Below are 20,434 nucleotides of genomic sequence, written 5' to 3'. Positions count from 1 at the left end.
GAGTCTAAGCCAGAGTAGAACAGTTTTAATAGTCTAAGCTAGAGTAGAACAGTTTTAATAGAGTCTAAGCCAGTGTGGAACAGTTTTAATAGAGTCTAAGCTAGAGTTAGAACAGTTTTAATAGTCTAAGCCAGTGTTGACCAGATTTAATAGAGTCTAAGCCAGAGTAGAACAGTTTTAATAGAGTCTAAGCTAAAGTAGAACTGTTTAAATAGTCTAAGCCAGTGTGAACAGTTTTAATAGAGTCTAAGCCAGTGTTGACCAGATTTAATAGTGTATGCCAGTTAAACTATTTTAAGTGAGTCTAAGCCAGTGTTCAACAGTTTTATTAGAGTCTAAGCCAGAGTAGAACAGTGTTAATAGAGTCTAAGGCAGAGTAGAACAGTTTTAATAGAGTCTAAGCTAGTATTGAATAGGATTAATAGAGTTTAAGCCAGAGTAGAACAGTTTTAATAGAGTCTAAGCTAGAGGAGAACAGTTTTAATGGAGTCTAAGCCAGAGTAGAACACTTTTATTAGAGTCTAAGCTAGAATAGAACAGTTTTAATGGAGTCTAAGCTAGTATTGAATAGGATTAATAGAGTTTAAGCCAGAGTAGAACAGTTTTAATGGAGTCTAAGCTAGAGTAGAACAGTTTTAATGGAGTCTAAGCTAGAGTAGAACACTTTTATTAGAGTCTAAGCTAGAATAGAACAGTTTTAATAGAGTCTAAGCTAGAGTAGAACAGTTTTAATGGAGTCTAAGCTAGAGTAGAACAGTTTTAATAGAAACTAAGCTAGAGGAGAACAGTTTTAATAGAGTCTAAGCTAGTATTGAATAGGATTAATAGAGTTTAAGCCAGAGTAGAACAGTTTTAATGGAGTCTAAGCTAGAGAAGAACAGTTTTAATGGAGTCTAAGCCAGAGTAGAACACTTTTATTAGAGTCTAAGCTAGAATAGAACAGTTTTAATAGAGTCTAAGCTAGAGTAGAACAGTTTTAATAGAGTCTAAGCTAGAGTAGAACAGTTTTAATGGAGTCTAAGCTAGAGTAGAACAGTTTTAATGGAGTCTAAGCTAGAGTAGAACAGTTTTAATAGAGTCTAAGCCAGAGTAGAACAGTTTTATTAGAGTCTAAGCCAGAGTAGAACAGTTTTAATAGTCTAAGCTAGAGTAGAACACTTTTATTAGAGTCTAAGCTAGAATAGAACAGTTTTAATAGAGTCTAAGCTAGAGTAGAACAGTTTTAATGGAGTCTAAGCCAGAGTAGAACAGTTTTATTAGAGTCTAAGCCAGAGTAGAACAGTTTTAACAGTCTAAGCTAGAGTAGAACACTTTTATTAGAGTCTAAGCTAGAATAGAACAGTTTTAATAGAGTCTAAGCTAGAGTAGAACAGTTTTAATGGAGTCTAAGCTAGAGTAGAACAGTTTTAATGGAGTCTAAGCTAGAGTAGAACAGTTTTAATAGAGTCTAAGCCAGAGTAGAACACTTTTATTAGAGTCTAAGCTAGAATAGAACAGTTTTAATAGAGTCTAAGCTAGAGTAGAACAGTTTTAATGGAGTCTAAGCTAGAGTAGAACAGTTTTAATGGAGTCTAAGCTAGAGGAGAACAGTTTTAATAGAGTCTAAGCCAGAGTAGAACAGTTTTATTAGAGTCTAAGCTAGAATAGAACAGTTTTAATAGAGTCTAAGCTAGAGTAGAACAGTTTTAATGGAGTCTAAGCTAGAGTAGAACAGTTTTAATAGAGTCTAAGCTAGAGGAGAACACTTTTAATAGAGTCTAAGCCAGAGTAGAACACTTTTATTAGAGTCTAAGCTAGAATAGAACAGTTTTAATAGAGTCTAAACCAGAGTAGAACACTTTTATTAGAGTCTAAGCTAGAATAGAACAGTTTTAATAGAGTCTAAGCTAGAGTAGAACAGTTTTAATGGAGTCTAAGCTAGAGTAGAACAGTTTTAATAGAGTCTAAGCTAGAGGAGAACAGTTTTAATTGAGTCTAAGCCAGAGTAGAACAGTTTTAATAGAGTCTAAGCCAGAGTAGAACACTTTATTGGAGTCTAAGCCAGAGTAGAACAGTTTTAATGGAGTCAAAGCTAGAGTGGAACAGTTTTAATAGAGACTAAGCTAGAGTAGAACTGTTTAAATAGAGTCTAGGCCAGTGTGGAACAGTTTTATGCTGGAGTTAAACTATTTTAAGTGAGTCTAAGCCAGAGTAGAACAGTTTTAACGGAGTCTAAGCTAGAGTAGAACAGTTTTAATAGAGTCTAAGCTAGAGGAGAACAGTTTTAATAGAGTCTAAGCCAGAGTAGAACAGTTTTAATAGAGTCTAAGCTAGAGTAGAACAGATTTAATAGAGTCTAAGCCAGTGTTGACCAGTTTTAACCCTTTGATGCATAACGGTCACTACAGTGGACAGGTACTCAAAATTGTTATTTATTTATTTTTGCTATTAAGCACAGCTGTTGAAGACTTTATTGCACTTGAGCCCCTCCATTTGGACTGCAGTAAGTCAAGCCGACATATTTCATGTTCAGAATGCACGCTGTCCACTGAGGTGGACATGTAATAAACGATGTGTAAATTAAATGTTACAAAAAATATGTAAATTTGAAATGTGTTTAATTCACAAGCCAGTGTGGAACAGCTTAAAAGAGTCTAAGCCAGTGTGGAACAGTTTTTAATAGAATCTAAGCCAGTGTAGAACAAGTTTAGTAGAGTCAAAACCAGAATAAAACAGGTTTAATTGAGTCTAAATCAGAGTAGAACAGTTTTAATTGAGTCAAAGCCAGTGTTGACCAGATTTAATAGAGTCTAAGCCAGTGTTGACCAGATTTAATAGAGTCTAAGCCAGAGTAGAACCGTTTTAATAGAGTCTAAGCTAGTGTTGACCAGATTTAGTAGAGTCTAAGCCAGAGTAGAACAGTTTTAATAGAGTCTAAGCTAGTGTTGACCAGATTTAGTAGAGTCTAAGCCAGAGTAGAACAGTTTTAATAGAGTCTAAGCCAGCGCTGATACGATTTAATAGAGTCTAAGCTAGAGTAGAACAGTTTTAATAGAGTCTAAGCCAGTGTTGACCAGATTTAATAGTCTAAGCTAGAGTAGAACAGTTTTAATAGAGTCTAAGCTAGAGGAGAACAGTTTTAATAGAGTCTAAGCCAGTGTGGAACAGTTCTAAGAGTCTATGCCGGAGTTAAACTATTTTAAGTGAGTCTAAGCCAGTGTTGAACAGTTTTATTAGAGTCTAAGGCAGAGTAGAACAGTTTTAATAGAGTCTAAGCCAGTATTGAACATGTTTAATTGAGTCCAAGCCAGTGTGGAACAGCTTAAGAGTCTAAGCCAGTGTGGAACAGTTTTTAATAGAATCTAAGCTGGTGTAGATTAGGTTTAATAGAGTCTAAGCCAGTGTGGAACAGTTTTTAATAGAATCTAAGCTGGTGTAGAACAGGTTTAATAGAGTCTAAGCCAGCTTTGAACAGCTGCAGCTTGGGTTTCAGGTTTAAAGAAGATGTCCAATTGAATGTCATCAATAAATGTGAATATGTGAATTAGAATAAATAAAAGATCATACCAGCAACGTATCCTGGAGCTGCTTGTGATTCATTATCGGAAGACGAATTGCCATCTTCACTTTCATCTTCATCTTTGTCTGAGAATTCTGCACCGAAAAAGTTTAGTTGTATGTGTTAGTTGTGTACTCCCATAAAATAGAAATCCATGTGAACATAATTTTAAGGTTTTAAAGACACGCAGAGATTGCCCCACCCACCATATACAAGCAATGTGCATCATCTCGGAGCCTGCATTCCACCCAACAACCTGCTGACCCCACTCCTACTCATAAACAAGGTGCGGAAGACAACAGACTAAATCCGTGGCATTGCTGTCTCCCTGGGTAGAGCTATGACCTCAACTGTGGTGGCTCAGAGACATTTGTGGCTGACCATCTCCAGCGTCCCAGACCGAGACAGAGCTTCCCATTTGGACAAACCGATTCCCTCACAGGGCCTGCTCAGAAAGGCAAGATGTCTGATCAAGGGCACCCACAACTGAGCCAAAGCGTATGTTTTTGCCTCCTACACCTTGTTGCTGGTGGCAGCAACGAGCTCTGCTCCCACTTGACACAAACCTGTGCTTCCTTGTCGGTCTGCACGGAGTAAAGAATCTTCCTGCAGGGTCACAGAGAAGCTCTGTGAACTGCAAGAAGACAGTGGTCCTAATGTTGGGACCAGGTTTGTTTGGGCCTTAAGACTCTGACCTGAGCTTTGGCTTGATAACTCCAAAACTCCACTAAGCTGTCCTCAAAGCATTTGATGTAGTTTTAGTGACTCTGGCAGCGTTCTTAAGTGCTCAACCTGTAACCAGAAGGTTGTGGTCCATCTGTTGCAGTGTTGTCCTTGGGCAAGAAGCTTCACCCACTTTGCCTGTTGGTGGTGATTGGAGGGATTGGTGGCGCTATTGTACGGCAGCCCTACTTTTGTCTGTGTACGTCAGGGCAGCTGAGACTATGATATAACTCATCACCACCATCATGTCAATGGGTGAATGACTGATTAGTAGTAAAGGGTCTTGGGTAGCTTTGCTATTCTAGTTAAAAGCACAGATGGCAATAACCTGATAACAGCTCTCAGCCACTAAGAGCCTGTCCCAACTCTCAACAATTTGGAATAGTATATATGATTCATGCAAATTTTACAACAAAAATATTTCAAGCTGATAAATGGTAAATGGCCTGGATTTGTATAGTGCCTTTTAGGGTTCTACAACCCCCAAGGCGCTTCACAACACCATCAGCCATCCACCCATTCACACACACACATATTCAGATCCTGGTGGTGATGAGCTACATAGTAGCCACAGCTGCCCTGAGGCACAATGACGAAGGAGAGTCCTGCCGAGCATTTGGCACAGACGGTCCCTCTGATAATCACCAGAAGGCAAGTTGAATTAAGTATTAATCCTAAGGACACAAATGTGGCATTCTCTGCTGAGAACTGGGATTAACTTACAACCTTCCTTACTGCATAACCTGCTCTACCGCCTGAGACACTGCTGATAACCAATGGGAGGATAACCAATAGGAGGATTGCTAATAAAATTATCTGGGTTAATCAGTATAAAATAGCTGTTTTGTTTTAAAGCACAGGCAACCAATTTAAAGTAATTACCTTCAATATCATCAAGAGTTTTTCCTTTGAGCTCCCGCAGCCTTCCCTTCTCCAATGCAAGAAGCAACTTTGAAATCTTGGCACTCTGAACTGTTGGCTCAGACAGTCGGTAGAATTGTCTATGCACGGATATGTCATGTCCCAAGAAATCTGCAAGCTGGTCAAGTTCATTGTCCTTTAGGTTCAGAATTTGAGAAGTTGTAGCAATCTCCTTTCGTAGCTGAGTGGATCGTAAGTACTCTGGCTTCTTAGCACCACACTGCTCTGAAAGCGTTCTCAGTGCATCATGTCCTCTGTAATATGTTAGGCACTTTGGTACCGCAAACAGGTAAGTGTTGTCATCTGGAATGCCACATTCCTTTCGTTTTGTCACCATCAACTCGACAGCTCTGGTCATTTCTGGTGTTAAGAGCACTGCCACTTTTCTTCCTCTCTTTCCTTTCAGCTCCACACGTTCAAAGTAACTGCAGAGCTTTTGCTCATATTCCGAGAGACCCATTTTTTCCTGGGTGCTAGAACGGTTTCGGTCCATAAAGTTGGTGAGTTTCATCTTTGACACCTCTCCAACACGCCTTCTATTGAAGAGGATTATCTTTGTCAATGTTGTTTTTGCTAGTATTGAATAGTTGGTTGCGTTTGCGTCAGCTTTTAAATCTTTTATTGCTGACTCTGTCAATTTGTCAAGATACTTGTGTAGTTTAGCCACATCTTGAGTGAGTGGTAACTTGACAGCGTTATTGTAATTGAGATCGCTCATTGTAGTTAAGGCAGAGCATGAAATATATTCTGACCACTTTGACTGATAAAGCTTTTGGAAAGCTTCTGATGACTTGATTAGAGGTTCATCTGCAGTCATAAGAGCATGGCAGTGAATTAAGTCACTAACTTTTAAGAGGGAGTGTCCAATTTTTAATGCAAGACTTGGAGTTTTGTAGTTGTTCTTTGCCTTGTCAAAGCCTGCTGTTTGTTTAACTGCCTCTATTACAGTCAAAAAATGTTCAGGTTTCAGAGCTTTCTCGAGGTTCACAATTGGGGAGATTTTTCTAAGTGTTATCAAAAACCTTCCTAGTTCACGGGATTTTTGCCGAATGTAGTCGTGTTTTGACTGGTCGTGGCCATGTCTGCTGTATAAAGATTCTATAAATCGCAAAAGGCAAAAGTCATTGCGAACAACACTAGCAATGTCATCATCTTGCATTCGACTCAGCAACTTCAGGACATTACTTTCAACAGTCTCAGAACAACTTGACTTCATAAGGGATGCTAAGCCAAGCACACGCTTTCTTCCTATGTGCTCTTCTTCTGTCCTGCTGGAGCATCTTCTCATGTGTCTCCACAACTCTTTTCGGAGAAACATTCCTTTGCAGTGGATGCAATATTCATATGTACCATCACCCTTTGCTGATCGCTTAACTTTAAGTGAACCCTTTCCTTTTGTCAAAATTTCACTGTTGTACATAAAGTTTCCCCGATTTCGTAGTTTCTCCAACAATTCCTTTCTTTTTTTTGAGCCAGAGGGAAAACTAAGAGCTTTAGCAATATCTCTGTCTTCTTTCTCATGGGTTTTAAAATGTCTTGCAATTTTGAAGTGACCCTGCTTACAAACAAAACAAAAATTTTGACCTTTTGCTAGTGATTTTGTATCATCTTTCTCTGAAATTCTGTCTGAAGAGGGTTTTTGATTTTCAGCCAAATGACTGTGTTCTTCAGTTAAAATTTTAGGTGTTGATGGTGATGCAGCAAGTAGCATTGGGCTTGGGCTTATTTCTTCTTCTTCACTCTCTGGATTGGGAACATAGTCTGGATCACGGTCATCTGAACCATCATCTGTTTCTTCATCTGTTTCCTTGTCAGTTGTTTCATTTTTATCCTGAACAAAATAGAAAGTAAAATTATATAAAATAGGTCAAATAAAAGCATAAACTAGAGCTTAGTTACTGGAAGTTCTCTTTTCTATCCTTGTCTTTGTAGCTTATATCCCAAATTATTCACAGAATCTTGTAGTGTTGTAATTGCAGTAGAATAAAATACAATGTACAATGTGATGAAACTTACATTTTCTGAAAAGTTAAAAAAAGGAACTTATTGCCACATTGTATGGAATGATATTACAAAGTAGGGGTGGTCGATATGGACCAAAACTTATATCTCGATATATTTTTGCTGAATTCTGATATATGATATATATCTTGATATTTTTCCTTCTGTAAAATATTTACATGTTAACTCACTTCAAGCTGCGAACAGAAAATATAAACATACATCAGTAGATTAAATGCATAAAAATGTATTGATTCTTGTCAAACTTCAACCTTAGTGCCTATTCTCTGGTACAGCTGTCTGTTAACACACACACACACACACACACAATTGAGAGTTAGAGGTGTATCAAATGTCCCACAGGCACTTTTTAATTGTATATTTATAATTATTGTCCAATTATTTAAATGTCTTCTAGAGGTGGGCCAAGTCGTATATTTCTTTTCTAGAGAAAAAATTATCTATCATTTTAAACTAAATTTATGATGATGTAATTGCTTCTACTGAAGATCACATGGGTCATGCACCGTGGAGTTATTAGTTATTAGGGCGAATCCCCAGTGAGTCGTGGTAGATGGCTGCTTATATTGAGCCAGGATCCTCTGGAGGTTTCTTCCTGTTAAAAGGGAGTTTTCCTCTCCACTGTCGCTATATGCTTGCTTAGTATGAGGATTGCTGTATAGTCACTGACAGTAGTCAGTGACTTGATGGAATTTGCTGGGTTCCTTATATAGGAAACATTATTTCTGATTGGCTTAATGAACTGACCTGAATTGGAATGTTTATTATGTGAAGTGCCTTGAGATGACTCTTGTCGTGATTTGGCGCTATATAAATAAATTGAACTGAATTGATGGAATCTAACAGTATTGGCTCATATTAATGACTGTAATGACTCAGAGTCTCTTGTTGCTCTTTTATTATTGCCTTCAAAATAAAACATTAACCCTATAGTTTACTATTCAGACCTTTACAATATGTTTGAGGTAATTTGGCCACTCCGGCTATATGTAGATGTTTCCTGATTACACGGGAGGAAGGTGTTTGGCTCCTCTCTCCACACAAGCAGGATGGATAAAAAGAACCCCATTGGCGTTGAACGTCTCCAAATAATTAAAAACCAGGACGCCAAATGCAAATTTTAGACCAGCACATTTACCCAGAGGCTCTCAGATTGAGCAAACTTGCGAGAATGCACGCAATAGCCGCTTAGAGATGGAACAAACATGTCGCTAGCATAGCGACTAATCACTAGCATAGCTGTTTGACCAGTTATATCGATATAAATATATAAAGTCATCTCGTATCTTGTTTAAAAATTATATCGATATTTTTAAAATATCGCTATATCGCCCAGCCCCATTACAAAGTACTCCAAAATTGATATATGTTAAAAGAAACCTGTAGAGACTAATGTTATTTCACAAAAAATCTAAATCCCATTGAAGCCATCAAAAACCAGATCAAATTCAGTATACATTGATTTGTGAACCTAGTCCTATGTTTTTAATTGGTCATTTTAAGTGAAATATTTTGAAAGCATATAAATTCTATGTAGACTACATGAAAGATATTAAGAGGTACTTACCAAAATATTTTGACCTTTAAATGTTCTCTCAAAACAATAGGAATGCCATACTGTATTGCACACTGTCAAAACAAAATAAAAAAACACTTCTTTCAGTAAATTCGACTTCCTTAAATAGAAACAAGGAAAAATCAAATACTAAAATACATAATTATTGATTATGTAATATATATAAATTTATTTATTATTAATATAATTTTAATCAATATTGTCAAAGTTTTTTTATAATAATTATTACAAGAATAAACTCAATGAAATTGTTAGAGCCATTTCACAAAACTAAGTAATCCCAGATGCCAGGGTGGGTGAAATTTTTGACTCATTGGCCACAATGGTTTCTCTAATTTAACAGAGGTGCAGATAGATAGTGTTTGTTTGAATTAACACAAATAGCAAGCAAAAGCCATTGCATAAAAAAGTTTAAATATTTATTTGACTGTTGTGTAAAAAGGATGTAATGTTGCATTCTTTGTCTACCAACTTTAATTCGGGGCTGTTTAGGCCTCTCATAAACTCAGATTTAGAAATATTTGTACTTAATTTTCCAAAGTTATAAGAAGAAACAGAATATTTCTGTGGAAAAAAATTCTCAAAAGACCTGCTTGAAAACTGATTAGAGTTGCACATTAACCAAGGAAACTTAGCAAGTAACAATAGCAAGGTATGGGTTAGCTGCTTGCTATTCGGAATGCTAGTTAATGTGGTTTGATGAGAGTTACAGGTCATGTTGTTTTGTTTGGAATCAAATCTGTTTCTGTTTATGTTCATAATCCACTTGACGTGAAAACCTTGGTCCTTGGGATGCCCAGAAAAATCTAAGACTCACTGGGTGCTAGAGGTAAAAAAAAAAATCCAATATTTCAGAATGCTGTAGCTTGAGAATGGTAAGAGACTATTGTAAATTAGAAAAATTTTATAGTATGTCCCAAATTTTCTGACTGTAGAAAATTCTATGTCCTAATTTACATATTATGATGTCATCAGGCTGCTCAACTTTTACGGACGTTCCTCCCAATTTTACATATTATGAAATTTTCATCATATTTTTTGTGTTGTCATACATATAGATGTAACATCCTTTTACAAATGTATTTTTATTTCAAAAATTAATAATATTTGAATTTTAAAAAATTTTAAATGATGATGTTGCACTTTTTCACTTCCATACATAATTAGCATATTTTACCCGGTTTCGATGCCCCGATCTTTTTCTGAATTTTATTTTTTGCTTTTACTCTCCTCTTTTGATTGATTTTATGCTGGTTTTACGATTGTTATATTTTATTCTGATGGTTTTATGTTTTTATTGTGTTTTGTTCAGCACCTTGGGCATCTGCATTGGTCGCAGAAGGGGCTTTATAAATAAATGAAATGAAATGAATAATGTATCTGTCGCCACAACATTTTTTTAAATTCCTGCTCTGTCTTATACCATTGGTAATGTTTTTACCATCCTTTCTACATCCACTATGTCCCAAACACAGTGAAAAAACCTAAATAAGCTTCAAATCTGGCACAGACTCTGTTGTTGGGTGCAGCAAAAATGTAGCGTTACTTTCTTTCACTGGATCTTCATCAAAGAATCAATATTCTTCTTCTCAATCTGAATAAGCCAATACCAGACAAAGATATTCGTCAACAATGACCAGACCTATCTGGTGAGGAAAGAGCCTGAGTGGGTGTGCAAAGTTGAAGCATTGCAGCTAGATATAGTCAAACGCACCTGTAACTAGTTTCCTCAAAAAGAGGTAAGATGGCATTACCTTTGGTTAAGATTGCTTAAAATTTAAACAAATTACATCAACAATTAAAGTATTTTGATACGCAGTGTCAGATAAACAAAAATCAGTTTTAACTAACCTTTACATTGAAGTCCCCACCACTTCAGTGGTGAATATGGTCCATGGCACAATGAACATTTGTTTAATGAGGATATCTGGACGTTCTCAGTGTTGTGGTTCTTGCACTCTAAAAGGATAAAAAGATGATCACTTTGAGTATAACATGCAGGCTTTACATGAAATATGTCTTTTGACATGTATTTTTCGCAATAGCTGCCAACAGGAGTCGAAAAGATTGATAGGTCTTGATAGGACAAACTAAATACATTCATGGTCTCACCCATCTTGGCTCATAACGAGAGAAGCTTTAGTGTCCAGGAGAGAGTAGAGAATGTGTCAGCTACTTGAATCTACGCGTTAGCATTAGCAATGCCATACAATGGCAGAATTGCTTCTGGCTTGTGTTATTTGTAGAAATAAACAACAATAAATCAATACTGCAGAGCAAACACATTCAATGATAAGAGTCGTGCTACTGTTAGCTAGTCAGAGGTGATAAGACTAGATACCGCTGTTTTCTTATTCAAATCAGAACATTGAAACATTCTAAAGTCATAAACAAAAGGAAAATACAGAATTTAGATAGCTTTTCCTTGCCTTTTACATCAAAATTTTATCACTCCTTTTGCAAAAACTCAAATACACATTCACACTTGCATCATAAACAAGCTCAATGTTTGTGATTACTATTTCTGTCAAACACTTAATACCATATCATTTTTCTTCTTCTAATTAGTAAATTTCCCAATAATGTCATTTTTATAGTTTTTTTAAATGTACAATAGTTTTTCTCTATGCTGTTCTACCATACCATTCCATGGATCAAAATGCTCATACTTTTTGTGTGGTACATACACATGGTTGTCTCATGTTATTTTGCTTTCTAAATAGGGCTGGGATGATGATCAATAAATCAATTAATCGTATGATGGATGAAAATGAACTCAATAATTTTTCCAGCCTCAATATATTGCCTTTTGCCTGCATTTATGTGTTTTCCTTCTTACCTCCAAAGATGCTGGATGACAAGAGGGTTCACTCTGTGCATCAGTCTCTACATTTGGATGCCTTAGTGACTAGGCAGGATGAAATGAATGCAGTGAAGCATCCTGTCAGTTATTGACAATCTTTGTGTCTCTGAGAGGAAGCCTTATTGCAAAGCCAAATGCTACGGCTTTTAACATTACATAAGAGGTTATATTGGTCACGATAATGTTGACAAAAATATAGTTTATCGTCAATAATTTGTTGGACAATATATCGTCCAGCAAAATTTGTCCCAGGCCTACTTCTAAACATACAATCGCTCTCTTTAACCCTCCCACTGTCCTAAAGCTTGGTTTATGCTTGACGCATTCACTTTCCGCTTGGTGACGCGGCTCGCGGATGGAACGCGCTTCACAACTTGCAGCGTTTATGGTTTGTGCGGCTTGTCTCTGCGGTGAGCCAATATTCTCCCAAACTGTAGGGGGCAGCATGGAGCTCTACGGCATGCATCCAACACTACACCATAGTAGAAGTAAAAATTACTGTTGTTTACAACATGGCATTCCAGCATTTTTTAACAGCGTCCTTGTCTTTTCCGACAGTGCGAGCTATTTCTCTCCAAGAATAACATGTTGATCCCGGTGATCTTTGAGAGCTGAATCATACAAATGTCTGTATTTACGAACCTCTGCCATACTAGTTCTTGCCGGTCCGCCATGTTTTTCCACGTCCGACCGTCCGTGTGGTTAGAAATCTTCCTGCGGAAAATTTGGGCCATGCGGAGACGCGGTGGAGGGGCGTGGTTGTTAAAATGACGCAATTTCGCCGCGCGGACCGCGCGGACGCGTCAAGCATAGACCAACCTTAATGGGTGTGACCCCACGAGGACAGTTGACCATTGAGCAGGGTTGATGGTTTATCCCTTGAGGTCCACGTGGCAGGGGTGAGGTGGTCCTCGCGGGGTCACACCCATTAGGACAGTGGGAGGGTTATAAGGTTTTTGTGCGTTTGGTAGAAGAAGTAGATTTTTTGCTTTGTAAATTATTTAAACTGTAATATATTTTACAACGACTTTGTACCCGGAAGTGTCTGCAGACCTGGTTTGATTGCAAAATTTATATGAAATCGATCCAAAATCAATTAAATCAGTTTTGCCTTATCTAACTTTGAAAATAAAAACTTAAGCTCCATGTTTTGTTAACTTTTTCCAATATATCTTTTTTTAAAATTGAAACAGAGAACAAGGCTAAGTCTGCACATGTCTTTGATATCAATATAAAACCTCTGAGTTTATGTATATGCAGGTGTGGTGCACATTTATACTTGATTTAGCTACTTGAGTGCCAGAATGCGTTTGAGCTAAAAAAAAAAAAAGCTGCAGTATGAGGATGAGCTTGCTGTGAGAGTTTGTGATAAGAAAGCATGTTTTTTACCACTTGAACAATGCAAAGCAGTTGTAGAAATTCAAGTCAATAATGAAACCAATGGCTAAATCAAATGGAGTTCTGACATAAAGGTGTGTCAAGGTATGGGTTTTAGTGACCAAAGAGAGAGGGCAAAACAGCAAGCGCATCGCTGGGGGACCAAACTGTTGTTGCTGTTTGAAACTGTGAAACGTGAGTGTTTAACCTATTCATTAGAAAATGTGTGGGTGTCGTAAGACCCACACACACAGGTGTGAAGCATGGGCATCATACCCGAGAACAGTGCACCTCTGTTTAATTAACAAGATTAATAAAAAAAATAGTGCTTCGTAGAATAAATGATGACATTGACTATTACATTTATTGTCGACAATTTCGTTTGTCGACGTCATCATGACAAATCGTCATGTCGTCAGTCGCACCCTTGGCTAAATGATACCCTCCAGTCTCTACTCCAGTCTGGGTGAGATCATTCGATCACATGGCTTCTCCTACCACTGCTATGCAGACGACACCCAGCTCTATCTGTCATTTCCACCAGACGACCACACTGTCTCTACACGAATATCAAACTGTCTCTCTGACATATCAAAATGGATGAAATCCCACCATCTCCAACTCAACCTCTCTAAAACTGAACTACTTGTCATCCCAGCAAAACCATCCATACAGCACAATATCTCAATCCAAAATGACTTCCTATCTCTGGCTCCTTCAAAGGCAGTTCCAAATCTGGGTGTTGTGTTTGATGAACACCTGAGCTTTAAAGATCATGTTGCCTCTGTTGCTCGTTCATGCCGCTTTGCGCTGTATAACATATGAAAGATCAGACCATACCTAACACAACATGCCACCCAGCTCCTGGTGCAATCTACTGTCATCTCCCACCTCGATTACTGCAATGCCCTTCTAACTGGTCTTCCAGGCTGTACTTTGAGACCTCTTCAAATGGTCCAGAACGCAGCGGCGCGTCTGGTCTTCAATCAGCCAAAAAGAGCACACGTCACCTCTCTGTTCAATGAGCTCCACTGGCTAACGCTAGCAGCATGCATCAAATTCAAATTGCTAACACTAGCATACAAAGTCCGAGATGGTACGGCTCCCATCTACCTGAATCCTCTTGCAAAGACTTACGTCTCGGCCCGGCCGCTCCGGTCATCACAGGATCGTCGGCTAGCAGTGCCTACACCACGCTCAGGACAATCCAGACTCTTCTCATGCATCGTTCCACAAATGTGGAATGACCTTCCAAGCACTACAAGAACAGAGGCTTCCTTTTCAATTTTCAAGGAACTCCTGAAGACCCTGCTCTTCAGAGAGCATCTTCTAAACTAGCACCCTCCCTGCACCCGTCCCCCCTCTCTACTGTCCACTTCTTGTTCCCTCCTCTTCGTGAGTGATGTCAAGTTGTTGGACAAAAGCATCTGCTAACTACATTAACATAAATCGACAAATCGTAGCAGCACTAGTAGGAAGCAGTGTGCTTCGAATCAGTTACCAAAAGCAACACTGCTCACAGACACCTTTGCGCATCGTTTTGAACATGCCCAGATTCAGCCACATTGCCGAGAAGAAAACTTGGCCATGCAAGGTGGGCCGACTGGAATGGACCAGCCAATATTTGAGGACTGATTTAAAGATATTCTGCCATTGTTCCTTTGGCAAACACCCCATCTCCTGGGGGTTGGTTGGATATGGCCAGCAAAGGCTTGTTTTCCCACTGAAAAAAAGTTGTAGCTACAAATAATACAATAACCCCACTTTATGTGAGATTTAAGGAACTTTATGCAAAGTCCTAAATCAACATGCTTTGTATAGACAATAGAACTATTAAAACAAAAATGAATCATAATATATCCTCTTTGGTGATGGAATTATAATCATAATTACATGTCCTTAAGTTCTGCTAAAGATTATGAAACATCATAGTTAGTATTTTAAGTCAGATAAACTAAAGAAATTAATCAGAAATGATCAAACCCAGACAAAAAAAGACTTTTCGAGGATATTAATTTCAGTGTTTGTACATTTGAAGTCCATATGCAAGAAAAACTGGCTGAACTGTCTTTGAAGATTCAAGATTCTTACCTCTTCGTCTTTCTCTCTGTCTAACTCCTCTGGTCACTGCATCTCTGTTTCTCTTCCTTCCTCTGCTTTCTCCACAAAGTTGTGTAATGAAAACTACAGGAAAAATATGTCAGTATGTTAATTACAAATGTAACTTTATCAAAAACTGTACACCGGTTGTTCTGTTTCCTGCTTAGTACATTATTAAAATGAATGAAACTGATGATAAATAATTTAATTTAAAACATGTTACGCTCTTAAAACACAAGTTATAATTTTGTTTAAGCAAATAAACCTAAGACTGTTCACACCATTCTTTGTAAACCCTAGAAATGGTTGTGGGTGAAAATCCCAGTAACTGAGTAGAATGTGAAATACTCAGACCGGCCCGTTTGGCACCAACAACCATGCCACGCTCACAATGGCTTAAATCACCTCTCTTTCACATTCTGACATTCGGTTTGGAGTTCAGGAGATTGTCTTCACCAGGACCACACCCCTAAATGCATTGAAGCAACTGTCATGTGATTGGTTGATTAGATAATTGCATTAAGGAGAAGTTGAACAGGTATTCCTAAAAATCCTTAAGGTGAGTGTAAATTGTGTTGAATCCAAACAGAGCAGTGACAACATAATTAAAACATAAATATAAAAAGCACACATTTTTTATCTTTTCTGATTATTTTTTTTTAGAAATATTTTAAAATTAGCTTTTTCTGAAATCAAGTCAGACTTTTTGTCCATAAAATCTACTTCTAACACCGTCTTTGTGCCACAGCATCACATTTGGGTCAGAGAATAAAAAAGAAATTTGAATAAATTCAAAATACAATTATATTTGTAGATTTTCGTATCATAAATATGTATCAATGTTAATCTATATAACTTGCCTTTTTTGTTAACATTTGGTATTATTATGATTAATTAGCAATATTTCACCAATGATTTTAAAAGGACATGTATGTCCTAATCAGCCACAATTTCTTGTTGCACCATAATATGTTGTAAGAAACACAAAAAATATTGCCATTTATTTAGAAATCTACAATATTTAGTACATATTTTAACATACCTAGGATGTGATTATTTTCCGCACACAATGCACTCTGGGGCGATGATGTATATTGGTTAAACTCGGAAGATTAGCTATTGATGCTAGTGTTTGTTTACGCGCTTACCGTAATAATTAGTTGGTAAAAATGCCGCTGCTTTTGGACGCAATTTCCAGTCAAAAGGCAGCATGGGGAGTGATGTGAGTTGACACAGCTTTCCTACTGACAAGAAGAGGAAAGATCCAACATTTTTCTCCTGATGCTTATGAGGCTTATACTTAGCCACAACTACTTAAATATTTCACCGGAGTGGCTGGGTATAAGCGAAGGCTGAAACTAAATGTTGTACTGACCATTTTTCCACACAAGGAGCCTAAATGCCCTCGGAGAGAAAGTGAAACATGCAGTAAAAAGCGCCATAGACAAGAGACGCTGGAAGCTCTCCTGAGCAGACAACCCAGTCCTGCAGCTGCAGGTGTTATGTCGATATGTGTTCCCTCCTTGAGATCTGTTTCTTTTCCACTCAGCTGCAAGTTCGAACCATCCACTCACAACAAATACGTGTCCTGAAAATATATGTAACTCTCATATAAGCTCTTTTATTATTCATTCTTACATGCTACTCTTTTTATTATGGGACCATGTTATACTGTTAAAGGCCTCTCTGTGTTTCTCTCCTGCACAAGCTCTTAAAACAGCTGCAGGAACTCCAAAAGGGAGATGTTTCTGCTCATCTTATAATTACAAGTTCTTGTGACATGTTAGATCCTGCCTAACAAGGCAATATATATATATATTTACCTTATAAGCTCATTTTATGCTATGGAAACTCACTCAGATACTCAAGGCCTCCACACAAAGATTAATAGCTGTGTATCTTTTCCTGCACCAGAGAAAGGAGTGTACACATTCCATCTCCACTCAGTGCCTCTCCGCACCGTGAATGTATCTTCTCCTGTCATAAATGTATCACGATGTTCCTGATACTTTCAAGGATGAATGTTCTAGACTGTCCGCTAACAAGGCTGTTATTTTCACCTGTCATAATCATTGACGTATGTACATGGCAAACTGCGTATGTAACATTCCTGTAATCTTCAATAAAAATCAGCCGTTTCAGCAGAACGGCGAGAGTCTGTCCGAAGCATCTGGCAAGAGCAGGTCGCGGGACTTGCTGCAGAACGGCTCTCCCCCTCTCGAGCGGCGAAACAGTGAATGGACTTCTGATCATTTGTCTCCTCGTTCTGTCAACTTTAAAGGTGTTTAACTCCATCTACTCCGTACCCGTGCTTGGTCTAACGGAAGAGAGACCAACAAATTTGGCGTCACGAACAGGATTTTTTCTTTTTGAAGAAAAAGGAGTTTTTTGGAGGACGATTCGACCCACTGACCCAGCGAACAGATCTTGGCACAAAAACACCGCGGTGGAAATAAGGTAAGCAGAGCCTATTATCTAAAATCTGCTCATTGGATTTATCCAAAACATTTGTGTCCAGAATCACAGTAGCTGTGGTCCTAAAATAATAGTTGGAGAAGAAAGTGGAGACAAGTGCAGAAAGAATAAAAGATTTTTTTGTAATGGTTTAATGGTGAAATGAAATGAGGATTTTTCTAATGGTTTAATGAGTAAATGAGAAAAGGAAATAGTACAGAAGAAGGGATGGTGACCCAGGGCTAATAGAATAGCCCTAAAGTTCCATTTTCCAGGTCGTGGCTGACCACACTATTTGCTGACGAGTGAATAGAATATATAACGAGGTTATATAATGCTTGGTTGGAGTCCATAGGTGTGGGAAGCCTAAAATTCTACAGGTCAAGGACCTGGTTTTATGTTAAGGGAAGGGGAGGCTAAAGAGAGCTCCCTGGATTTTAAGGTCAAGGACCTGGTTTTTGTGTTAAGGGAAGGGGAGGCTAAAGAGAGCTCCCTGGATTTTAAAGGTCAAGGGCCTTTTGCATGAGATGAGAAAAATGTTCTGAGGTAACTGTTTTTGCATAAGATGATAAATGTTTTTGACTGCTTCTGCGTGAAGAGAGCAGTGCTTTTGGCTATTTCTGCGTGCTTTTGGCTGTTTCTGCGTAAATGAGCAATGTTTTTTGGCTGTTTCTGCATGAAATAAGCAATGTGGATATGAAACTGTATTTTTTGACACAAAACACACACTATAGTTAGAAAACACGCTGAATGAATGTCAAGTCTCAATCAGCTTTGTCGGTAAAACAGATGGAGCTGACTGATTAACTTGAATTACATAATAAAAGAGACAGAATAAACTCCAAATGAGAGTAAATAAGTCTCTTTAGGCTTAAGCAAACATATCATCTGCACTTACAGAGCAGATAGTAAGAATAAGTGTAAAAGCACATAGATTTTTCATATCACAACTAATAGAGATTAGTTGAATAAGCGGAAATCATCACACGCTCCGCAGTTAAAGATGGGTAATGAATGAATGAACTGTACTAACAAATTGTATGTGTAAGTGAGAGAAATACAGCGCGCCCTCGTGGATGCTCTAGGCAAGATTTCCTCACCTGAAACACAGGTTGAAGAAGGAAATACCACAGAGGTCATTGGTGCTGTCTCACTAATCAATACTGGTGAGCTAGAGCCCCCTATGGGCTAAACCCCTCGTCAGTCCAAATTGTCACCAAAAGTCAGCAACATACAACATACTAACAGAATGATGGAAAAAGAACATGTTTGTGAAACGGAGAATGATGGATGGGGGTCTGATGACATTCTGAGTACACGGGGAGAACAATTAGCTTGTATGGAGACTGTGATAAATTTGACAAACAGCCCGGCTGAAGCTACGAGAAATAAGGTTTTATTGAGAAAGTCAGCAGAAAAGGCGATGAAGGAAAAAGGAACAGATATTAACAGCAGAGGAAATTGGAGCAAGATTTGGGAAGTTAAAGCTGCAGAAGCGAGAGAAAAAGGACAGAAGGCTGCAGAGAATCTGAGGGGAGCTGGAATGTTGTCAAAGAAAAAAGCAAAAAGTGAGGTTGACGAGCAGGCAGCTCGTGTGAGTAAATACATGCAGTGGATAATGTTATGGAACACCGCCAGACCTAATATGAAGCGCGTAAAAAAGGAGCATCCACCTCCTTACTCTTCTACTGCTCCGACAGCTGGAATGTATCCATTAATTAAAGTTACAAGCGGTACATTGGACATTCAGCCTGAAGTCCCACTTGATAATGAGAGTGAGTGGTCAAGTGTAACTATGACCTCAGGATCAGACGTTAAAGTCAGTCCAACAGCCCCTGAGACACACAATTCTTATCTGAGAAGCAATGAAACATTAAACAGCATTCCGTCTGCGAGCAACCCAGCTGCGCCGTTCGAATTAAGAGCTAAACGTCAGGAAATAGATAACTCACAGAAACAGTTCACTACTCCCTACTTCAGTCAGGGCCTGGTTGCTCCTGATTACAACATGGGTATGAGCTCCCATGCTCCCCCTCCAGCGCCTTGGGCAAACTGCCCACCAGTGTGGCCTATAGCACCTGAACAAAAGCAAACACCAATTTTTTCATCCTCCCAGCTAAAAGGTGAAGAGCAGGAAGACCCTAATAAAAGTGTAGTGGTTAAAATGGTTCTGGTGGGACATGAATCATCTGATCCCCCTCCAGCAGCCAGTCAGGGTCATAAATCTCTCCCAGAGGAAGAATGGCAAGAGCCGCCCAATAAGGAAGAGTTTGGGGGAGAAGGGGATCAGCTTTCCCTCCCTCCATCCCCAGAGCCAGAAAGAAGACACACTAGGTCCATGGGACCACCCACTTACCAATTACCCCTGGTGCAGAATAAACCCAACGCCCAGAAAGTCTATCAGCCGTATTCCCTTGGGGACATACAGGCTTTAATAGATAAATTACCAGACATACAGGAGGGCGGAAACACTTGGCTTTCAGACTTTGACACCCTCACTGCTGGACAGGATCTTGCATTGGGAGACTTCAGAGCGGCAATCACTAGATGCACGTCACGCTCACAGGCGGAGGCCTTAGAAAAGGATGCTGGCACAACTCGTGATCCTAATTCTGTACCTCTCGGTAGAGTGATAGCCCAATTAGGCCCAGCTGTCAGAAAGATGTTTCCACTGAAAGATAGCAGCTCAATGTGCAAATTTAAATGGGATGCTAAACAAAACCCTTCAATTTACCTGAACCAAGCCATTGACACCTGGGTGGCCCAAACTGGCCAACACCCATCCAAACGGGGCACGAGCAGCATGTGGTTTAAAAATGCAGTCCTGAAAGGAGTCCCTGATTCGGTGACTCAGAAGATG

General features: G+C 38.7%; 1 protein-coding gene across 2 annotated transcripts in view; it reads right to left on the bottom strand.

The window, feature by feature from the left end:
- Window positions 1-20,434, bottom strand: part of LOC139061472 (uncharacterized) — a 33,731-nt gene that overhangs the window by 3,246 nt on the left and 10,051 nt on the right. The window contains exons 2-6 of one of the 2 annotated variants that reach the window (XM_070545282.1): window positions 15,112-15,204; window positions 10,632-10,739; window positions 8,772-8,833; window positions 5,144-7,013; window positions 3,547-3,633 (exon numbers count right to left, since the gene is read on the bottom strand). In XM_070545282.1, the coding sequence (XP_070401383.1) occupies window positions 3,547-3,633; window positions 5,144-7,013; window positions 8,772-8,833; window positions 10,632-10,739; window positions 15,112-15,204 (2,220 nt within the window). Of the gene's footprint in view, window positions 1-3,546; window positions 3,634-5,143; window positions 7,014-8,771; window positions 8,834-10,631; window positions 10,740-15,111; window positions 15,404-20,434 lie in introns of those variants that run through there. The other variant, XM_070545283.1, reaches the window with a different exon arrangement.

Source organism: Nothobranchius furzeri, chromosome 15, assembly GCF_043380555.1.
Source record: "Nothobranchius furzeri strain GRZ-AD chromosome 15, NfurGRZ-RIMD1, whole genome shotgun sequence".
Classification (NCBI taxonomy): Eukaryota; Metazoa; Chordata; class Actinopteri; order Cyprinodontiformes; family Nothobranchiidae; genus Nothobranchius; species Nothobranchius furzeri.
This window is presented reverse-complemented; position numbering and strand designations above follow the sequence as displayed.